General features: G+C 34.2%; 1 protein-coding gene across 1 annotated transcript in view; it reads left to right on the forward strand.

Moving 5' to 3' along the window:
- Window positions 1-19,446, forward strand: part of SRFBP1 (serum response factor binding protein 1) — a 106,330-nt gene extending 86,884 nt beyond the window's left edge. The window contains exons 5-8 of the mRNA XM_051997881.1: window positions 11,016-11,097; window positions 11,787-12,489; window positions 15,019-15,056; window positions 17,196-19,446. Coding sequence (XP_051853841.1) covers window positions 11,016-11,097; window positions 11,787-12,489; window positions 15,019-15,056; window positions 17,196-17,383 — 1,011 coding nt within the window. The 3' untranslated portion in view covers window positions 17,384-19,446. The remainder of the gene's footprint in view (window positions 1-11,015; window positions 11,098-11,786; window positions 12,490-15,018; window positions 15,057-17,195) is intronic.
- Window positions 19,447-20,474: the final 1,028 nt, after the last annotated feature.

The following is a 20,474-nucleotide window of genomic DNA, read 5'->3' on the forward strand; positions in this document are numbered from 1 at the left end:
CAATCTAGGTTTTCAGGTCTGTAAATTCCTTTACAGAGAAACTCTGCGCCACCAGAAGGCCGTCCCCAAAACTCCCTACCCTTGTGCCAAATCCCAAGGGGGCAGGGGAGCCACACCCTTCCATTTGGTTCCCTGAACCCTCAATGTGCCACTAGACCTTATCATTTAACTCCCTGACCACCAGAAACCTTAATTCCATCTTGCTTCCCTAAATCTAAATTTCATCAGAAAGTATTAGAATCTTTACAAACTGTTGTCATTAGAATTGATAGAGACAATAATTATCTAATTTAGCGGTTCAGTATGATTGATCTGATTCTGCAAGGAAATGTTATGAGTCAGAAGAAACAAGGTGCTAAGTGGAACTGAGAAACAATGCTTGTGTTCACACCTCTGCTCATTGGACTTCACACGTTTGGGAGCTTTCAGGGTTTAGTATGAGATATCCGAATTCACACCTCTCTTGAAGCTCTCAGGGCCAGATAGCACTCTGGGAGAAACCCATAATCCTACTCTCTCTCAGAGGAGATCATATATAAGAAACAGAGAGGCTGTCTGGGTGAGTTCAGCTGAAAAGACTTGAGAGGGGAGCGTCAAGTCAGTTCAGGAGAAGCCCTCTCTCGGAGGCGCAACCAGATTCACTTCATCTTACACCACTGTGGTGACTGGGCTTTTGCACTTCCCCCATTGAGACCAAGCTGATCTGAAAAGCTCTCCAGAAAGCTGCCCAGCCTTAGGCAAGGAGATGCTGGCTGGAGGCTGAAGAAAGCAGAGGCAGAAGCAAGGAACAATCTGCAAGAGCTCTTGCAACCAAGCAGAGAGATAGGCTCTGAGCTAACTGGGCCCAAGGAAAGAGATAAGAAATAAAGATCTGAACTTTTAACACCTGGCTGCATTTGAGGTAATTATTAGTTTTAACTGAAACGAAGGCTGCTCCCAGAAGCCCCCCCAAGAAACCTGCTCTCCCCCCAGAGAGAACTATTATATTTTAAAGAAGAAAAACATCACAAGAAAGATTGCTGAAAATAAACCTATTTAGAAAACCAATGATGGTAGTACCATTCATAGTAGATTGAGATAGGTGGTAGAACAGAAATTTGCAAGTGGCAGATTAAAATGCCTTATATAATGTCAGATATCGATTCTATATTGGCTGTTTGCATACTTATGTTTTATAAGTATATCATTAAAAAAAAAAAAAACAAAAAAAAACCTGAATGACAGTCTCCAAGAAATTACATTGAACTACAATATAAATACTTTAAAAAATTTGTTTTAATCCAAGATTAGTGAATTCTTCAAATCCTCAAAAGAACCAATCAGAAATGTATGGCAAATCTGTTGTTACAGGAAAAAAAATTGGAGTATGATATTCTAGAGAATAATACAAATAGTTGGCTGGCCAAAGTAATGTGCTGCAACTAACCATTCAGTAAAAGGGAAGGATTCAGATCCTTCCTTTAAAAGTTCCAAGTGGTGAACAGAGTTTTTGGAATACAAACTGACAAAATAGCAGAAAGTTAAATATTTTCAAATAATAATGAAAGAATAAGGAAACAAAATATATTTTCATGAAGCTAGTGTTTTTGACAGGGACATGAATATGGGCTAATAGAATCTGCAAATATATTTTATATATATATTTCTGAATTATACAGGGAAGACAAATATCAGTGGACTAAAGAATCAAGGAATGAAAGGTAAAATAGGAAAAATCAGGAGCAGAATAGTTGGAGACAGTAAATTGATGAGGAAAAATTATTCTTTTGTTGGTAGATCACTAATATAAGTGATAGGATAACATAAAAAATTGCTCTACTTTTGAGAAGAGCATGTAAGATAGAGGTGTGGTTATTGGTTTCAATAAGCATTTGATAAATGCTAGCTGAGCAGATCTTTAGTCTTTAGATTATCTATTGTCATTCAAAGTACACCAGGCTTTTCCATCTGACTCCTATATGGTTAATTCCTATTATTTTGATATGTAGTCTTAAGAACAGAAACTGAGGCAAGATAGAGATTAGAGAGTATTTAATAATTTATTTGAAAGAGAGAGATTTACTGGGACCAAATGGATTCATGGTTTGGTCCCAGGCTGAATGAGACTATCACAGGGGTCCTCATAGGGGGCCAGTTTACTGTCCCTCAGACTGTTGGAGGGCTGGACTTATAGTAAAAACAAAAACTATGAACAAATTCCTATGCACGCTGCTTATATCTTATTTTGAAGTGAAGAAACAAAACGGGAACAAATACAATATTTAAAATGAAGTAAAGTTAAATCAATAAACTTACCAACATTTCAATGGGAATTATGGGCCTGCTTTTGGCTAATGAGATGGTCAACGTCTGGTTCCATATTTGTCACTGCTAGTCGTAACAAGTGATGCAAGTATGTATCTGTTAGTCTTGATCTGGTTGGAGATTTCAAATGTTTCCTTCTAGATGGTTGCTATTTTGAATGCATGGTTCCTAAGATGAGGATATGTCTCAGAGGGGAGAGATGCATAGAAATTATGAAGGCTGCTTGACTTGAATACGTTTTTCAGAGAGTCACAATTGTGCAGTTCAGCCAGTTCCACTTGGTAAATTGTATCCACATTTTCAATGTCAATAGAAAATGGATTACGGAAAAGCTGTATGTCCTGTTCATGGAGATGAAACTCTTTAAATCTAAATTGGAACTCCTTTTGCAATTTTTCCAGTGAATCCACACATGTTTTGTTTGGGAATGCAATCAGCAGTTTTTCCGCTAACAGATTTTGAGTTGTGGGGAGATGGCAGAAGTTTTTCTCCTTCACTTGTTTGATGAGGAGGCCTAATTTTACTTCAAATGCTTTGACATGTGATTGCATATCACAGATGAGCTTCCCCTTTCCTTGGAGTTGCATATTGAAATTGTTAGCTCTGTTACATCTGTCAGAAAGGCAAGGTGCCATTTCCATTCTGCATCATAGAGCTCTGGTACTTCTTTGTTTTTTGAAAGCAGAAAAGTTGTAATCTGTGGAAGTAAGTCATAGAAACGTTTCAAAACTTTCCCTCGACTCAGCCAATCGACTTCTGTCATTTAGCTCAGACAGAAATTCCTGAAATTGTCTATGATTTAGTACATTAGCTCTAATGAAGTTAACACAAGATACCACAGTTTTCATAACAGAGTCCCACTTCAGTGATTTACTACATAGTGCTTGTTGGTGGATGAGGCAGTATGTGGCTATTAGATGAGAATGGTTATGTTTGTCCATCTCTTGGTTAATGTGAGCAATTACTCCTTTCTTAGACCCCACCATGTTAGGAGCACCATCAGTTGTCACCCTGACTAGTTTAGCCCAGTCCAGTTCCAAACTATTCATAGTTTGACAAACCTTTTCATAGATGTCCTCTCCTGTAGTTGTTCCTTTGATGCTTTGCAGTGCAGCAAGCTCCAAAATAATCATTCGTCCCACGAATAAAAATTAGAAGTTGTGTAGAATCACAAACATCATTGCTTTCATCCAGTGCCAAGGAAAAATAGGAAATTTTTTTAATGGAGTTTTGCAAATGCTAATGCAGATTGTCTCCCATTTCTTCAATCCTCCATGTAATTGTAGGTCCTGAAAGACTCACTGTACTAAATAAATCAGCTTTCTCTGGACACGTCTCTTTGGCAACAGAAAGAAGGCATTCTTTAACAAATTCTCCCTCCACGAATGGTCTGCCAGTGCATGCTATTACTTGGCAACTTGAAAACTTGCTCGCAGTGAGGAAATATTTAGCTGTTTCTGCTTCACAAAAGTATTTTGCTGAATTGTCAATGTATTTTTCAGTTTTAATATTTTATCTTTTCTCACTTTTCCAACCAAACAACCATATTTATCTTTATGATAAGTTCCATAATGTCGACGCAAATTATATTCTTTGAACACAGACACATTCTGGCATATCAGACATACAGCTCTTTCCTTGTATTGCATGAAAAAGTAATCATAAGTCCACTGTTCTTTGAATATCCTACACTCCGAATCAATTTTTCTTTTTCTTGACATCATAATTTCCTAGGGATTCCAAATTGCTATTAGTAAAACACCAGTGTGTATGTGTGTGTGTGTGTGTGTGTGTGTGTGTGTGTGTGTGTATATATATATATATATATATATATATATATATATATATATATATATATATATATACATACACACACATACATATAGCGCTACAAAAACAATATACCAGCAATAACTTTGCCCACACAGAGACATACAAACCGCAATGCCCAATTTCCTCCAAGCTGCCTCTGTGCTGTGATGCCTCCGTTTCCCACACACTCTCTCCCGTTCTTCGTGCTCCCACTTCCGACCTTCACTGCTGCAGTGAATTCCCCCTACAGCGGCTGTGACATGCGCAGCACGCACTGTACATCCCCCGCGCCTATCTGTGGTGGTGGCTGCCATTACTGTACAAGGCCACGGGCTATCAGTTCTCCATCTTCTGCATCTCTCTCCCTTCCCCACACCACACACCTTGGCCTGGGAACTCACCTCACCTCAGTCTCTCCTCACACTCAGTCTCCGCCGCCTCAACTCAGTGCTGGAAGTGTGCATTGCTAATGTGAGTTTAGGTCGCACATCACTTCCGGTCGGATTTTGCCATAACCCGGCGGGTCACATTAAACATCCTCAGCAGGGCGCATCTGGCCTGCAGGCTATAGTTTGAGGACCCCTGGACTATCATCTCCAAGAATCCAGTAAACAGTGTGAGTTCTCAATGACATATATACACGTGGCTCAAACACAGGGGATAGACTGAGGCAGGGACAGAGTCAGGGTGCTGAGAGTGGGAACAGGACTCTAACAGGATAGGGGGAGCTGGGGATGACATAATGAGAGGAGGCACCCCGCAGATGGGGAGTGGTGTCTTGATAAAACAGTGCCTGACATTCTGATAGATTGGGATGGGGAGAGGCATTCTGATATTCTAAAATATAAGATCTTTTATCCTTATCAAATATTCTGATGATTAAGAGAGATGGGTGGTTGCAAGATTGATCAGAACAATTAGGTCACAATTCACGGAAACTGAGGCAGGACAAGTTAGGAAAATGAGTCAGGATAATTAGGGAAACTGAGTCAGGATAATAAAAGAGAACTGTGGCATAACAACTTTGCTTTTCTGTTTGTATCCTTAGTGCTTAGCGTAGTGTTTAAAAGTACTTAAATGCATGTTCATTCATTCATTCTTTATCCTATCAACAAATTCACTTTATTTTTGTAGAACTCTCATGTGTTCTTCCAAACTTTTGTTTTATTCAATTAATGTTCCTTTTGTCTTTGTATTTTTCTCATTCAGATTCAAAGATTATCCTTTTCAGAGAATCTGCTTTTATGGAGCGTGTCTTTGTCATTTCTTTTAAATTCTTTGGTTCCTGATTAGATTTCTTTATTTCTTCCTTAAGAGTTCCAATTTCTCCTTTTATTTTGACTTAATTCTTTGATCTGAACCATTTGAAAGTTTCTCAAATTTGCTTTACTGTCATTGAGTACCTTTTAGAATATTATCACCTTTCTCATGGGATTTTTGACTCATCTTCCTTTGAAAATCATCCCTGTTGACATGGTTTTCTTCTTACATTGTTGATTTATATTCTTCTTTGGTCAGGTTTTTGCATCTTTGTTGATCATTTTTTATTATGTGTTTGCTAATAACTTGGTTTTTTTTTTTTTTTATTCCATTCTCTTGGGAAGTACCATCTGCTATATGTGCTCCTTCTCCAATTCTTAATTTCCTATTTTCTCTTCAAGATAACCAGTTCAAACACCACTTCAGGAACACTATTGTAAAAGAGTATATTCTGTACCTTTTACAATTTCATTTTTCCAAACTCCATAGTGTTCTTAGCATCTAATTTTCTAAAGTCCTGGGGCTGTTCCCAAGAGACTTGTTGCAAAAGAGTCAGAGGTAAATAGATACCCTGAAAAACTGATGAAAGTATTATTTACTTGGTTATTACTTATTCTTCTTTTCCACCTTTCTTTCACTCATTATCTTGGTAATCCATTTCTTCCTGTGCTTTGTTAAGTAGTTGTACACAATTTAACATTTCTATTCTCTTTTATTCTTGTTTTTTTATACTCAATATTCTATAACTACTATTCCTTCTTTCAAGCAATTGAATGATTGATTGGCCCCAAATTGTGTTGATAATATAGTTTCCTCCAATGTACTATCAGTTTATAGTCAAATGCCTAAAATTGCTTAACATATGTTTATGGGAGAAGAGAAATGCCTGAAAAAATTGTGGTTTCTGCCACCTTGGGAAACTGCCAAATAGTTAACTCTTAAAGTTATTTCCTGAAATTGCCCAAGGCATTGCAATTTCTGGGGTGATCTGGGGCTAGAGGAGACCTATGGAGAGGGGGTGGTATGTATCAATAGAATAGTGATTTGGTCTTTATTTTTTCTGTAAGACTTGTGACAAATTCTTTTTGCTTTTTTTCATTGCTTAATTTTCTATACCTGGGGGTTCTTAACTTGTATTATTTGATATGGGAGGTTACTCAAATTCCCATTATATTTTTTTTTCATTAAAAGAAACTAAATGTTTTCAAAGAAGCAACTGTATTTTTTGAAGTTTACAATAGAATTTTTTTTAACCCATAGGAAGTAACTTGAGAAAAAAATAAATTAAGTTTTAAAAGTATGCCTAATAGTGATGTGGAGAAAAAAAAACATCCAAAGAAAATACTTTTGATCTTTAGAAATTTAATATTGACTGAACAGACAGTCTCATGTCAGCATGTTGAATATCACACCAGGAGGATCCTAGATCCTAGTTCAGATCCTAATTGTTGAGGTTTTTGTTTGGTTTGGGATTTTTTTTTTTTTTTTTGAGGGGGGGGGGGTGGGCGGGTAATATTGGTCAACACTAGTTGGGAATGAGCCAGTTAAAGACCTTGAGGTAAAAGGCTGTGTGGGATAGAGCTATAGTAAACTCCTCCTACCCAATTTGACTACTTGAAGGCATTACTAGATACAACAGAAAGTTTTAATTCAGTTCTTGCAGAACATATTATCTGAGCAGTTCAGAATACAGGGGGCTTTTGTTGAGAGCAGAAGGATATCTCTGTAACACTAAGATAGAAGTACACTTCCCCCTTTTCTGTTAGTTTTAAAATTCATTGAATGAACTGGAAAGGAAGCAGCTATTGATCAATGGTCAGAGATGCTGTCTGCTTCCTATGGGTCTTGTGACTTCCTGAGGCTCAGCCCTAGGGTTAAAAAAACCTTCTGAGAGCAGGGATCATGTGACTTAGACCTAGAGTCTGATCCATTCCATCTCATAGTCTTTTTGAGAAATAATCATTTATTTCAGTCAATCCCTCTTATTAATGTTCATCTGAAGATTTCTCATACCAGTCCTGATGCATTTCTTCTGTGAAGGGTTCTATGCTATCCCCATACTTTTCAGTTCATTTCTTTCTTCAGTATCTATGGAACTAGCATTCTTATGTCAGTAGAGGTCTTTACTGAGACCATTTTAATTAAAGAAGTTTTAACTACCCTAGTGAATAGTTGTATTATACAAACAAATGGGTAGGACAACAGTGACAGCTAAAATGACAAGCAAAAACCAAAGGACTTGGTTCTGCCAGCTCCCACCATATTAGGACCACCAGGACGTTAAAGGGGGGAGGACCAAGCTATACAGGGACATGAGTATTTTCCTAATATCTTTGGTGATTTCCTTTACTGCTTTCCCATTATCATCGATTTTTATACAGCAAATTGACAGATTTAATTTTCCACAGACCTCACCTCTTTCTGCTAGGAGATAATCTAGCACTAGACTGTGATATAATATGGATTCCCTAATTTGAATAGCCTGGTCTACTAGTAGACCTACTACTACTACTACCCTACTAGTAGGTTCAAGTTTGGTTAGTGATAATCTCAACTACAGCTTGTAACCTTATTAACCTGTTCAGAATATATAAAGGAATTCTATACCCCTTTCATTCTGGGCCCAAGTGGACTGTCCATATATCTGAATTATTCTTTCAGGTGGCCAGGTGAGCCCCATCATTTTCATCTTCCATGTTAGTGAGAGATGTATCTATACTCTTTTTACTTCTCTTTAAATCATCATATAATTGGATACCCAAATGGCCTTCCAACCCTAGTAAAAACTTGGGCCGTATTAATCCTATGTAACAGAATCCTGTCTATTTATAGGAAGGTGCATGTAGGCAATCAGGCCACAAACCCAGTAAGGTTTATTATTGGAAATGGTCAGTAAATACCTACCATTAACAATTGGATAGTTCTTCATGGGTAGGAGGAGCATAGTAAGAAGTTGTGTTTAGTGATAGTGAAACACACATACACACACACACAAAATGTCAATAAAATATTTTAAAGATACCCAGAAAAGAGCAGAAAGAATTCCAGAAAGCAGCAAACATGGTGACTCTTCATTGTGTTAAATTTAAGTTACACTTTTAAAAAATTGTTTTCTATTCTTTGCATAGCAATGTTTGATACCTGAATTCATACTTTAAAAAAAAAAAAAAAAAAAACCGATTATTTTCAATAAATGATGGAAGAAACAGTAAAGAAGATTTTACTGCTCGTGTATTTAAGTCTTTATTTTGCAAATGAAAAAACCAAAGTCTCCAGGTAGATTAAATGTACTTGTCCACAAATAGGAAGTAGCAGAGTGTAATGTTCGGGCTAGCTTTCTGGAGGACCTCGGGACCAGCCTTGATCTTAGTGGAGGAGTGCAGGAGGCAGGAGAGCCACCAGGAGGTTGGTCAAAGATGGAATATCTCATTTCCAGTCCTCTCAGCCCTTGTATACCTTAGTCCAATTACATCACTACAGCACACTGAGTATGTGTGAACTAGAGAACCTTCATCTCATTAATCACACTGAGTTAACACCCTGCTGTATCTTTGCTTCAAGTATACTTTTCTCAGAGTTCCTCAATATCTGCTGTCCTTTACAGCAGAGCAGGCACTTTCCACTTCTTTCCACTGCAATCCCTTATCTTCATACTGAATCTTATGTATGTGTTATGAGTTATCTAAATTTCTATCCTTGACCTCTCACCTCCAATATATGTTGACAAATTTCTATCAGTTACTTTCACTAAAATGTTCCATTATCACCTCTGATGTTTTATTTCTATTGTTTTCAAATACAAACTGTATCCCATTCCCTATTCTATTATTTTTATCACTTCTTCCCTTTCTCACTTTAAAAAAAAAAATGTTACTGATGCCTTTTATTTTTAAAATCACAAAGAAAAGCCAAAGGACTGAACAACTGCATCTGATGTTACATATAATATTCTGCTCTAAAACATTCACATATCAAGAGGAAAACATTATCTTGTCATCCATTTTATTTTACTCATTTTTATTTATTTGATTTTAGTTGCATTTATGTTATTTCAACTTTATTATTTTGGGGGTAGGTAAAGGACTGTTTGAGTGTGTGTGTCTGTGTCTGTGTTCATTCCTCTCCTTTTTTGTTTTCTTCATCTGTATCTTGTATTTCTCTGAATCCCTTGAACTAGTCACTTCTTAAGCTATAATAGTATTCCATTACATTCAACCTTTTTGTTTACATTACTTAAACAATGAACACTCTCTCTGATACAAAATTTTGTTAGGTGGTATTATAAGGGCAGCTAGGTGGCGAAGTGGATAGAGTACCAGCCCTGAAGTCAAGATGACCTGGGTTCTAATCTGGTCTCAGACACTTAACACTTCCTAGCTGTGTGACCCTGGGCAAGTCACTTAAACCCATTTGCCTTGGAGGTGTGGGGGTGGGGTGGGGAAGTGGTACTATAAATGTGTCTTCGTCATTCTTCAGGTATATTCCTATTACAGGATATGAACAGTTACTGATTTTTCCTCATCATTAAAGATTATTTTGAAAAACTATTGAACTAGTTCACAACTTTACTAATAGCCTAGTCCAATGAGACAAGTATTTTTCAGTACCTGTGTATAAGGTACTGTGTCTAGTACTAGGGATACAAAGAGTCATTTGATCAGGGACACAAAAGATTATCTCCTGTAGCATCAAATCCAAAGTTTCCTTCCTCCCTTTCAAGTCCCTTCCTAATCTGTCTCCAGGATGTCTTCTCCAAATGTTATAAAACTAATTCTTCTTTGAATAAATCTTGCATTTACAGTGAGTATCATACTCACTTTCTCATTATTGAATATCACTTGGTCTTATCTTCTTGTGTCCTATTACAAACCAGGCTCCATGTCTTTATACTTAATTTGTATTTCCATTGTTTCCAGGTACAGTCCAATTAAGTGTAATAGACATCTGACAATTGTTTATTTTAGATTATTTTTAAGGCCTATATTTAATATTTATCTTGGATTATGTGGATTTCTTTTGAATTAATTTCTGTATATACTATCAATGAATATGATTTAGTTTCTCAATAAATAGATCAGTTCATTGGTTAAACAGAAATTGTCTTCTTATTAAAGCAGCAGTTAAATTAATAGCCTTAAAACTATGATTCTTAATATATTTTATTCCATTTTTCATTATTCTTACTGGAGAAGAAAAAAAGAGTCACTTGAGATTGGAGGAAATGGTCTACTTTTGCCTATTTCATATTTGTCCATTGCTATAAATAAGTAAGTGTTTGAATGAATAAATAAAAGAATGAATGATCATCTCTTAGGTTAGTATTCTGATCATGACCATTTTATGTGAATGATAACCCCAGAATTGGGGAAAATCTCATCTGGATTATTTTGGGAAAATGTAATGCTTAAAGTAATTTTTATCTGGCAAAATTCCTTCTCATTCCCAGTTAAGATGTTGGCACAATGAAAGATGGCTTGACTAATGGGGAGAACATAGACCAAGTTTGCGTAATGTGTTTAATGAGCTTTAAACTCACTGTTATAGAATTTGGTAGATTTTATTTTGGTTTTATTAGTTTATTTTGATCCTCATACAATCATCATCATATGGTTAACAGTGCACTTTTTAAAACTATACAGCCAGATTCTACGGCAACTGAGAGAGCAATTGCTAGACTAGCTACACATCCATTACTGAAGAAAAAAATAGATGCGCTAAAAGGTATGAATTATATTATTTCACAGTTCATATGCATGCATGTATAGTCATGTTCTATTTGGAAATATTTTCCCTTTAATAAATTTTATGATTTATTCTAAATCAGATATGAATTTTATGTTTATTTCAAATTAAATTTTTCCAAATTGATTGTAATAGCTAATTTTTACTAATAGAATAGTGATTGATAGTTATGTTCATTGAGCAGCTTTTTTTTGTTTAATATGAGTGTGAATAATGTACTATTGCTTTTGATTATCATAATTACATCATTTTATATGTATCAGTCATATGTTGAGTTTGTAAAATGTGTTTTTCTTATTAAAAAATTGAAAAAATATGATATCTCACACTGACTTTAATGGTTGAGGAATTGATATTTTTCTATGTTATTCAGTTATATAGATTTAAATGCTCTTTCTTTTTGATTTAAACTCTAAATCAAGTTTGAACCGTTCGCTTGTATCTATTTAAACAGAATTGTAGACTTTTTTCCTGTAAAATTTAAAGATTTCCTTAGGATGAATATTCTGTGTATAAAAGAGTTTTCATAATTCAAGAATCTTACTTTCTGCCTCATTTCCGTCCTATATTATATGTGTTAATATAATGCCCTGCCCTAAGTAATGTAAAAAGTACTTGACCTTTAAAGTTTATATGTATTGCAAATTATTTGTTCTATTTTTCTGTAGCTGCTGTCCAAGCATTTAAAGATGCAAGACAGACTGTTACTGAAGTTGAATCATTGAAGGATTCTTCAGAAGAAAATTACAATGAAGAGACAGAGATAAAGCTAAACTCTTCTGACAGTGTTAATAAATTCAAACACCAAGAAAATACAGTAAAAAAGGAAGAAAATGTTAAGACATTATCAAAGAAGCCAAATACACTTGAAAAAAAAATGAATAAAATGGAAGACAAACAAAAAACAGAAATTCCTTCAAAGGTGCCATTAAAACCTTCTCAAGAGCCTTCTATGATTGCTTTTCAAACTGAAAAAACAGAAGAAAAAAAGTTTGCTATCACCAACAAGATAAATAGAACAAAAATTTCTACCATCATCACTAATGATGACAGTGATGAAGAAGAACAGAGTGAAGGAGAGAAAGAATATTTTGATGATAGCACAGAAGAAAGGTTTTACAAACAGTCTTCACTGTCTGAAGATAGTGAGAGTGATGATGATTTCTTCATTGGGAAAGTTAAGAGGACCAGAAAGAAGGAAAATAGCTGCCATTCTTCAGTTAAGGAACAAAAACTTTCCAAAAAACTATCACCTGAAAAAGAAAAACTTGAGAGATTGGAGAGTATGGAGAAAATGAAGCCAACCTCAAAAGCCATGAGGCTAGAATCAACATTTTTTTCTTCTTTATCTGAAAACAGAAGAATAAGAAGGTAAAGTCATTTTTCTATAATGAAATAACAATCAAAATTCTCCTTGTTTTATTTAGACACAGCTGCACAAATAAATAGTATTAGTAAGTTGTATGGATGTGAAAAGTCATGGAAGTTTTTGTTTTAGGCACCTTGTAACAAATGTATACTAGCACATCCCCTTTGTAGAATTTTTCTCTGAGGTTTACCTGTCGTTTTTAATGCACTGTTTATATTATAATAATGTATGCAGATATGTATTCACTAGTGTCTCTTTTATTCAAAATCATATGAATTAATTTTTCAGATTACTAAACTCTAGCCCTTTAAATATCCAAACTTTCAAATTCTCCTTATAATAAAAACTTTTGTAAAATGTGTTAAATGTTTACTTTGCCAAGAGCATATCATGAGCAGAATTTAAATATTTTTTGTAAATCTTGATCTTCATATCAACATCAGTTAATGCAAGTATGTTATGAGAAAGGGCCTAATGGAAAGGTCTACATCTTTGCTTCATTGTGGCATTGACATTACCCTGCATGGAATCATATTTATCATAGAAAGTGATCTTATCATGTTTTGGTGATACTTTGCCTACAGTCATGTGTTTGTTTTTTTTAATGCCTCATGGAATGAAGGTAGCCTTGGATTCTTTAGGTCATCAAAGCACATGCTCTGGCAACTGCTTCTGGAAAAGCTTCTACTGTATGATGACAGGCAACAGGTCTTATACATCAGTGAAAATATAGCTCTTGTAAAAGTAATTCAAAGATGAGAAACTGTTGAGTTAATGAGTAAGGTTTGCCCTTACCACATTAAATGACCTCTGGGAACACCAAATAACATTTATTACATCATTGACTTTTCCATCCAGCAACATGGCCCTCTCAAGAATCATGGGGGTAATGCTATTCTTCCCTGCATATGAGCTTTGTTGGAGCTGTTTTTCTCAGGAGTTTTGTTTCTCTTAGTTCAAGGTTTTGTTTCTCTTAATTCAAAGTTTAAGAGTGTTCTCTGAATGGGAAAGATCCCTAAAATGGAAAAGTGTGTGGTATGACACACTGCATGTGACTATCTCTTGATTTTTCTAGTGGAAGGGAGAAGTAGGGTATTCACTATACCCTCAGACCAGGAAAATTCAACTTCAAACTCAGTTCTGATACTTATTAGCTATGTAACTTTGTTGGACAACTCAAATAGTCTCTCATATTTTAATTTTTTCATTTCTAATATGTCAGAATTATATTTGCTGGTCTTCTAACATTTCTTTCAGCTTCAAATCTATAATCCATTTATTATGAAAAATATCTTTGCCTTCCATTTATCTCATAAAACTGTCTCACTTTTGAAACAAGTAGGAAGACAGAATTCCAAAGACATAACTTCAAAATTATTTTCTTAACTGAAAATAGCATATGACTTAGAATTGTTTGTTGGTATTAGTTGTGACCAATCATGCTCTCTCCCTCCTATATTCTCTCAAATTCCCCAAAATATGAACACTAACTTAGGAATGTCCTTTACATATGAACAACTTCCCTAACAACTTCCTGCTATGGCAGGGGACCTTGCTTTTTGCCAAGATAATGTCTGACTGTAAAGGGAGATACAGTGCTGGCATGTTATTATAAATTAGAACTCAAAACATATGTTCCCCTTTTAAAAAAATAAATAAAATTACTATGAACTATACTCTTTTTTAAGTATAGAGCGTACACACACACACACATACACACACACACACACACACACACAAACAAAACAACAATAACCTATATTGTAGATGAAATGCTATACATTTGCAGTATTGTTGCTTTTCTTATTTATTGTTTTTTTTTTTAATGGGAAACAGTGCTAGACATAGTATTTCAGCTAAAACCTATTATTTATATAGAACTAAATACAAGTATTTCAGTTATCATATATCAGTATTACAGCTGTAATATAGTGATAGTATATGTTTTGAATGCTATAAACCTAAATGCTATGCATGCCTGTATGGAAAAATGAATTTCATGTTGCCAATTGTGCTGTACCATATAAAAACTGCTGATCTAAGAGTGAGACTTAGATTTGTTTCCTGGCTCTGACACATACACAGTTTATGTGATTACCCGCAAATCCCTTAACCTCATAGATTCATTACCTATATATGCAAAAATAAGGGTAATGATACTTGTCTTACCTGACTCCCAGGCTCTATATGCCTACTTCAGTACTAAATGCTTTAAGATATGGGAAAGCTTTTTCATTTTTTTAAGAACATATGAAAAACAAAATATAATTTAATACTAGAAAGGAAAAAAAAGCTGATTTTCTCCCCCAAATCTTTCCATAACAATCAAAGTTTTTTCGTTGAACAAACATCATCTGAAAGTCTTAAAATTCCTTGGTACTCTCCACGTTTAACTTTGAAGAGTTTTTAAAGACACAGAACGTAGCCTTACGTTCAGTATTTTATGATCATTTTTATTACAAATATCTTTTAAAATTTTAATCTCATTTTTCTTTTAAAAATGACATTATATGTTTTTTTTTTCCTTTTAGAAATGCCAGAGAACAGCTTCCTAAAAATAGAATTCCAGGTATGTATACATTGTCTGCCTCAAAGGAAAATGACAAAAAAAGTTTCAGGGGCTATAAAGTCAAACTGGGATTTTTTTGTTTGTTTCACGTTATCATTTTCCTTTTTTGTCATATTAGTCAGTCTGACAAGTTTGATCTGGTTTGAGTTGTTTTAATTTGTGTTTCTCTAATCAATAGTGATTTAGAACTTTTTATTCATCACTATAGATAGCTTTGATTTCTGTGTCTGAAAACTTCCTTTTTATATACTTTGACTATTGGACAATTACTTTTATGTTTTTATAAATTAATCTCAAGAATTTCTCAAGTCTCTCATTCTCAAGAAATGAGGCTTTTATCAGAAATATTTGTTGTGAAATTTTTCCCCCAGTTTTCTGCTTTTCTTTTAATTTTGATTGCATTGGTATTATTGTCTATTTTACATTTTGTAATGTTCAGTTTTCTTTATTCTATATTCTTCCCCCTGCCCATAAATCTGACAAATAAGCCATTCCATGCTCTCTTTAATTTGCTTAATTAGTCCTAATTATTCCATGTTCAAATGTCATCTTCTATTCCAAAAGGAAAATTTCCAATCCTCTATTGAAATACTTTTCCTTCATAGTTGAGGTGTACCTCCTATCCTGACTCTTCCATATAAGCAATCTTTTTCTCCATCTCTCTTTAATCTTTTCTTAGCCTTTACTACATTACTTTAGAAAAATTACTTTGAAATTGATGTTGGATTGGAAAGAGGAAAGATTTGAGCAGGGAGTTGTTAGGAAACCATTGTAATAATACAGATAAGAGGTAATGAGGATCTTAACTAGAATCCTCATCTGAGAAGGTAAAAAAATGACAGCAGAAATATTGTGGAAGTAGAATGGAAAAGAGTTAGCATATGTGATTATATATGGGATGTAAAAGAGAAAAGAATCAGGGATGATTTGGGGATAATACAGCTGGTGACTGAAAGGCTGATAGTGTCTCATAAGAAATGGGAACATCACAGGAAGGATGGTTTTGTGAATAATAATAATGGGTTCTGTTTTGTAGAGTTTTAAGATGCCTTTAGCACATCTAATCACAAATGTAGACAAGATAGTTGTTAATAGAAAACCAGACCATAAGAGAGAGAGACTAAGACTGGATATATTGATTTGCTAGAATGTTGAATCCATAGTAACCAGTGAAGTCACAAAGAGGATTGGAGTATTATTATGTGCTAGTAAATGTTTGATAATGACTCAAAAAAAAACCCACATTTTTAAATTTAAATTTTTTATTACTAATGTTTCTTCCTCACTTTCTAGACAATCAAACCAATAGATTAAGTTCTGAATTTTAACATTTGCTAGTTTCTAATTGGCTCCAGCACACTCTGATGTAGAAGTAGGAGAGGAAGCAACCTAAAAGCCTTGGGGATATGTCTACAGTTAGAGAGCTAAGCATGGTTAAGTTTATATGTAAGGAGGCATCAGATGTAGGAGAACCAAGAAAGAGCAGAATCAAGAAAACTGAGAAAGTGAGTGCCATCCCAGTGTCAGATATGGCAGAGGGTCAAGAAGGATACAGAATGAGAAACAGCCATAGGCTTTAATAAGTTCATTAACAAGTTCATAAGTTTAAGAGTTCATTGCTAACTTTGGATAGAAAAATTTTAGTTGAATGATACTGTAGGAAGACAAAATGCAAAGGATTGAGATGTGAGGAAAAAGGAAGTGTCGAAGTGACCATTATACACATTTTTCCCTTAATGTCTGACTCTGGCTCTGAAAAGGAGGAGAATGGCCGGGAGGTCAGAACTGTTCTAGTTATATCTGTATATGTCTTCTCTCCTTACTGAATTGCAGCCACTTTGAAAGCAGAGACTGTGTGTGTGTGTGTGTGTGTGTGTGTGGTATGCATATATACATATTTGTGTATTACATACACAGGTATACTTACCATATTCAAGTAGTATATATAAAACCATGCGTGTATGAAGTGTATGTATACATCTGTGTTACATATGTATGCACTATGTTATATGCCTCCATGAGCCTCCATACACATGTGCCTTCCTTTGGATTATCATTAGTCAATGTGTTGAATTTACTTAACTTCTTTCTTTCTTTTTTTTTTTTTTTTGGACTCTTCCTCACTCTTCCCTTACCTAGCTTTTCAACAAAATGAACCTCAGATCAAGAATCACCTTGACAGGAGTATATTTACCAGGCCTGAAAATAAGAAGCAGCAATTGCAGCAGCCCCTTCATCCTTCTTGGGAAGCAAGCCGGAAACGAAAAGAACAGATGTCTAAAATTACAGTATTTCAAGGGAAAAAAATTACATTTGATGATGACTAGTAATGATTCCTTTTGGTGAATTTTTACATTAGTTAAGAAGCTTTCCCTATTTGTTTGATCTATTTTTCTCTTTTTATTTTTGTCTCTTTTTCTTTTGATAATTTTTAGGACGCAAGAGATTTTTTTTTCTATTTTGTTTTAATTCCAGTAGTTTTATAAATTGAATTTGTATGTATATGGTGTACATCTGCTAACTAAATTACATTTTAAAATAGTAATTACTATAATAATGCCTGTAAGAAAATTATATATCATGTTCTTGAAAAGTTTTCATCACATAACATTTTGCTGTTTCATATTTAAAGATATTTTTGCATTGTACTTTTGATCCCAGATTATGCTGGTTTTGTTTATTATGGACAGTGTTTCACCTGTTCAGCTATCTCTTAAAAGCAAGTATGGAGATATATTGAAAAACAATATAAGACTTTGGAAAATAAATTCACTTCTTAAGATAAAAGCCATAAAACAGTTTTCAAAAGTTATTCCTGCTATCAAAATTGAAAATATCAAAGTTGCCATATTCATGTAAGTAATATTAATATGCTGTATTTTGAGAAAGTTAAAAATGTTATCCATATTTTTATTTTCTTTGGTTTTCTATGATAGTCAGGTTGAACTCTTGTGGTGTTCAGGATTGCCAGATACTTTTTTTTTTTTAATTCAGAAATTCATTGCATATAACTATTAGACCATATCTTCTTAGGAAAAAAAAAAAATCCCCAAGAAACAATATATAATTGGAGGTAAATTTCAGAACAGATCAAAACTGGATAATTGCTTTCACTTTCAAGTTGACTAAGGACAAAATACTGAGATGTATTCATGAAGAAAGGTACTACTACTGAATATGCTACAAGTTTCATTATTTAATAGGGAACCCACCATCCCCCAAAAAAAGCCTTAAGACTTTTTTTTCTTCTCTCAGCTGGGATAAATTAAAGGTTTTTGGTCAACTAAATAATAAGCATGATCAATTCCATATGTACTAAGAGTTTACACTGCACTAATGGCAGGAAAAGCCATTTGGTTAGCAGGAAATTCATAAGCTCTGAAAAGTTATTTCTACTTTTCATTATGGACTTAAACAACTAAGAACATAGGGTCTATAGAAATGTTCCAGAAAATGGAAGTTCTAATAAGCTACCTTTGAGGATTTGTTACATTGAGATGCCAAAGCATGAGGTTAAAAAGGCCATTGATGGAAGAGGAAAAAAAAAAATGCTAAGAATTTCCTAGCTTTAAAAAACCTGTTATACTGTGCCTTCTTCCCTTTGTCACCATTCCCAAATGTTCTCTCTTTCACCTCTCTTTTCCCTTCCTCTGTCTAAAAGGTCACTATTTAAATGGACAAGTTTTAAGTATTTGTACTAAAAGGAACTTTTTATTTGGAGTTTGGAATGCGTGGGATTTGGGGACATCTACTGTTCTCTAAAGTATGGTATTGTTTAACAAAGAATTCTATTCACTTAAGCCTAAAATTACCACAACCATTTGTTTTGGTCTGTAGCATTATTATTCCCTTTTTTTAGTTAATGTGCCTGAATTTAATATCATGAATACACAAATCTGGGAGACAATTATTTACAGTAATTTTTTGCATCTACAAGTATCATTCACAATTAGAAATGTCTAGTATTCAATTTATACAGACATAGGACAGATTTTGATTTTTCCAGCTCACTGAATGAAACAATGAACCTGTCCCTTTTAGTGGGTCTATATGAAGATAATTGTAAAAGTTCTGAAAAATTCAGAGCACGTTTAGGATATTATTATCGAAGTATTATGCAATGCCTAAGTACCCCATAACCGTACATGGTAATCCTCTTTGAGTTTTGGAACATGTGTTTCTCTTCTAACAAAACTTGTTTTGAGAAAAAGCCATCCTTCTGTATATTCATTACAAAATAAAATTTTGTTTTGTTGTTTTTCAGAAAAGATAGCCAAAATTTTGTGCATGGAAAAGAGCTGTTTGTTATTTTTACAAACCCATTAATACTCCTCTCCCAAATAATTGTTTTTTTTCCAATTTTAACAAATAAAGAGCAATAATGTAGTAATTGTCATTAGTTCCATGAATTGGAAGTATCTTTTGTGTTTTGTGTTGGAAAGGCTACTCCTCAATACTTTTTTATTTGTATTTTTAATGACTTGAGTTGGTGTTCTTTAAAAACATTCCTTTACATGTTCATGTTTGTCAAATGTAGACAATGTTCTGGCCGTTCAAAACATTGAAAACTCACAATTGAACTATGAAATGTGTTCCAGTGTGATATGCAAAAAATAGCTATCTGTTTAACAAAATGCCTTTTTAATTCTTCCTTTAAATTGTAGTAGGATTTTTGAAATATGTATTAAATTAATTTCACATGCTTTTGAGTTTTTAATAAATATATTGAGAGGCACTAGCAAAGTCAAGTTCCTTTAACCTATAGTTATGTGAATATGTTTGCATAAGATATATATTTCATATAGTCTTTTCATTGAATGTGACATTAAATATATTAATTTTAAAAAATATTTACAGAAGAGATACAGTGGATAGAGAGTTAGCCTTGGAGTCAGAAAGACCTGAATTCAAGTCCTATATCTGACACATAAGCCTTTGTTCCCACAGATAATTCACTTAAGTTCTACTCCTTGTCCTGTCTGGGTGTATAACTCTAAGACTGTCTGTTGAAGAGAAAGTCCTGTTGATGGACTGCACCTTCTAGGGGAAATATAGCAGTAATCTTGAAGCCCCTAACACTTAGGAGTGCTATTGTTCTAACAATTTGTCAATGAACCTAAACATTCCTAGCCCTAGGAATATTACAGTATAGTCCTACAAACATTGCTGATTGCCAGATAACAACTTGTTGGGTCTGTGATACAGGGTTTTTGAGACAAATGGTGAGGTGCATACCAGACTAGTCCTCAGTTCTATCTCTAAGCCATAAAATTAGCCTGTCAGTGACATGAAGAATTGGATCTCTCTATCTTTTCCTGTCACTTTAACTTCTTGCTCTTGGTTCTTTGCTAAATTCTTATGGAACTTAGATCACTTCAATTGGTGTTATAATTATAATAAACTTTGCCCCTTGACTTG

The sequence above is a fragment of the Antechinus flavipes genome, chromosome 1, assembly GCF_016432865.1.
Source record: "Antechinus flavipes isolate AdamAnt ecotype Samford, QLD, Australia chromosome 1, AdamAnt_v2, whole genome shotgun sequence".
In the NCBI taxonomy this organism is placed as follows: domain Eukaryota; kingdom Metazoa; phylum Chordata; class Mammalia; order Dasyuromorphia; family Dasyuridae; genus Antechinus; species Antechinus flavipes.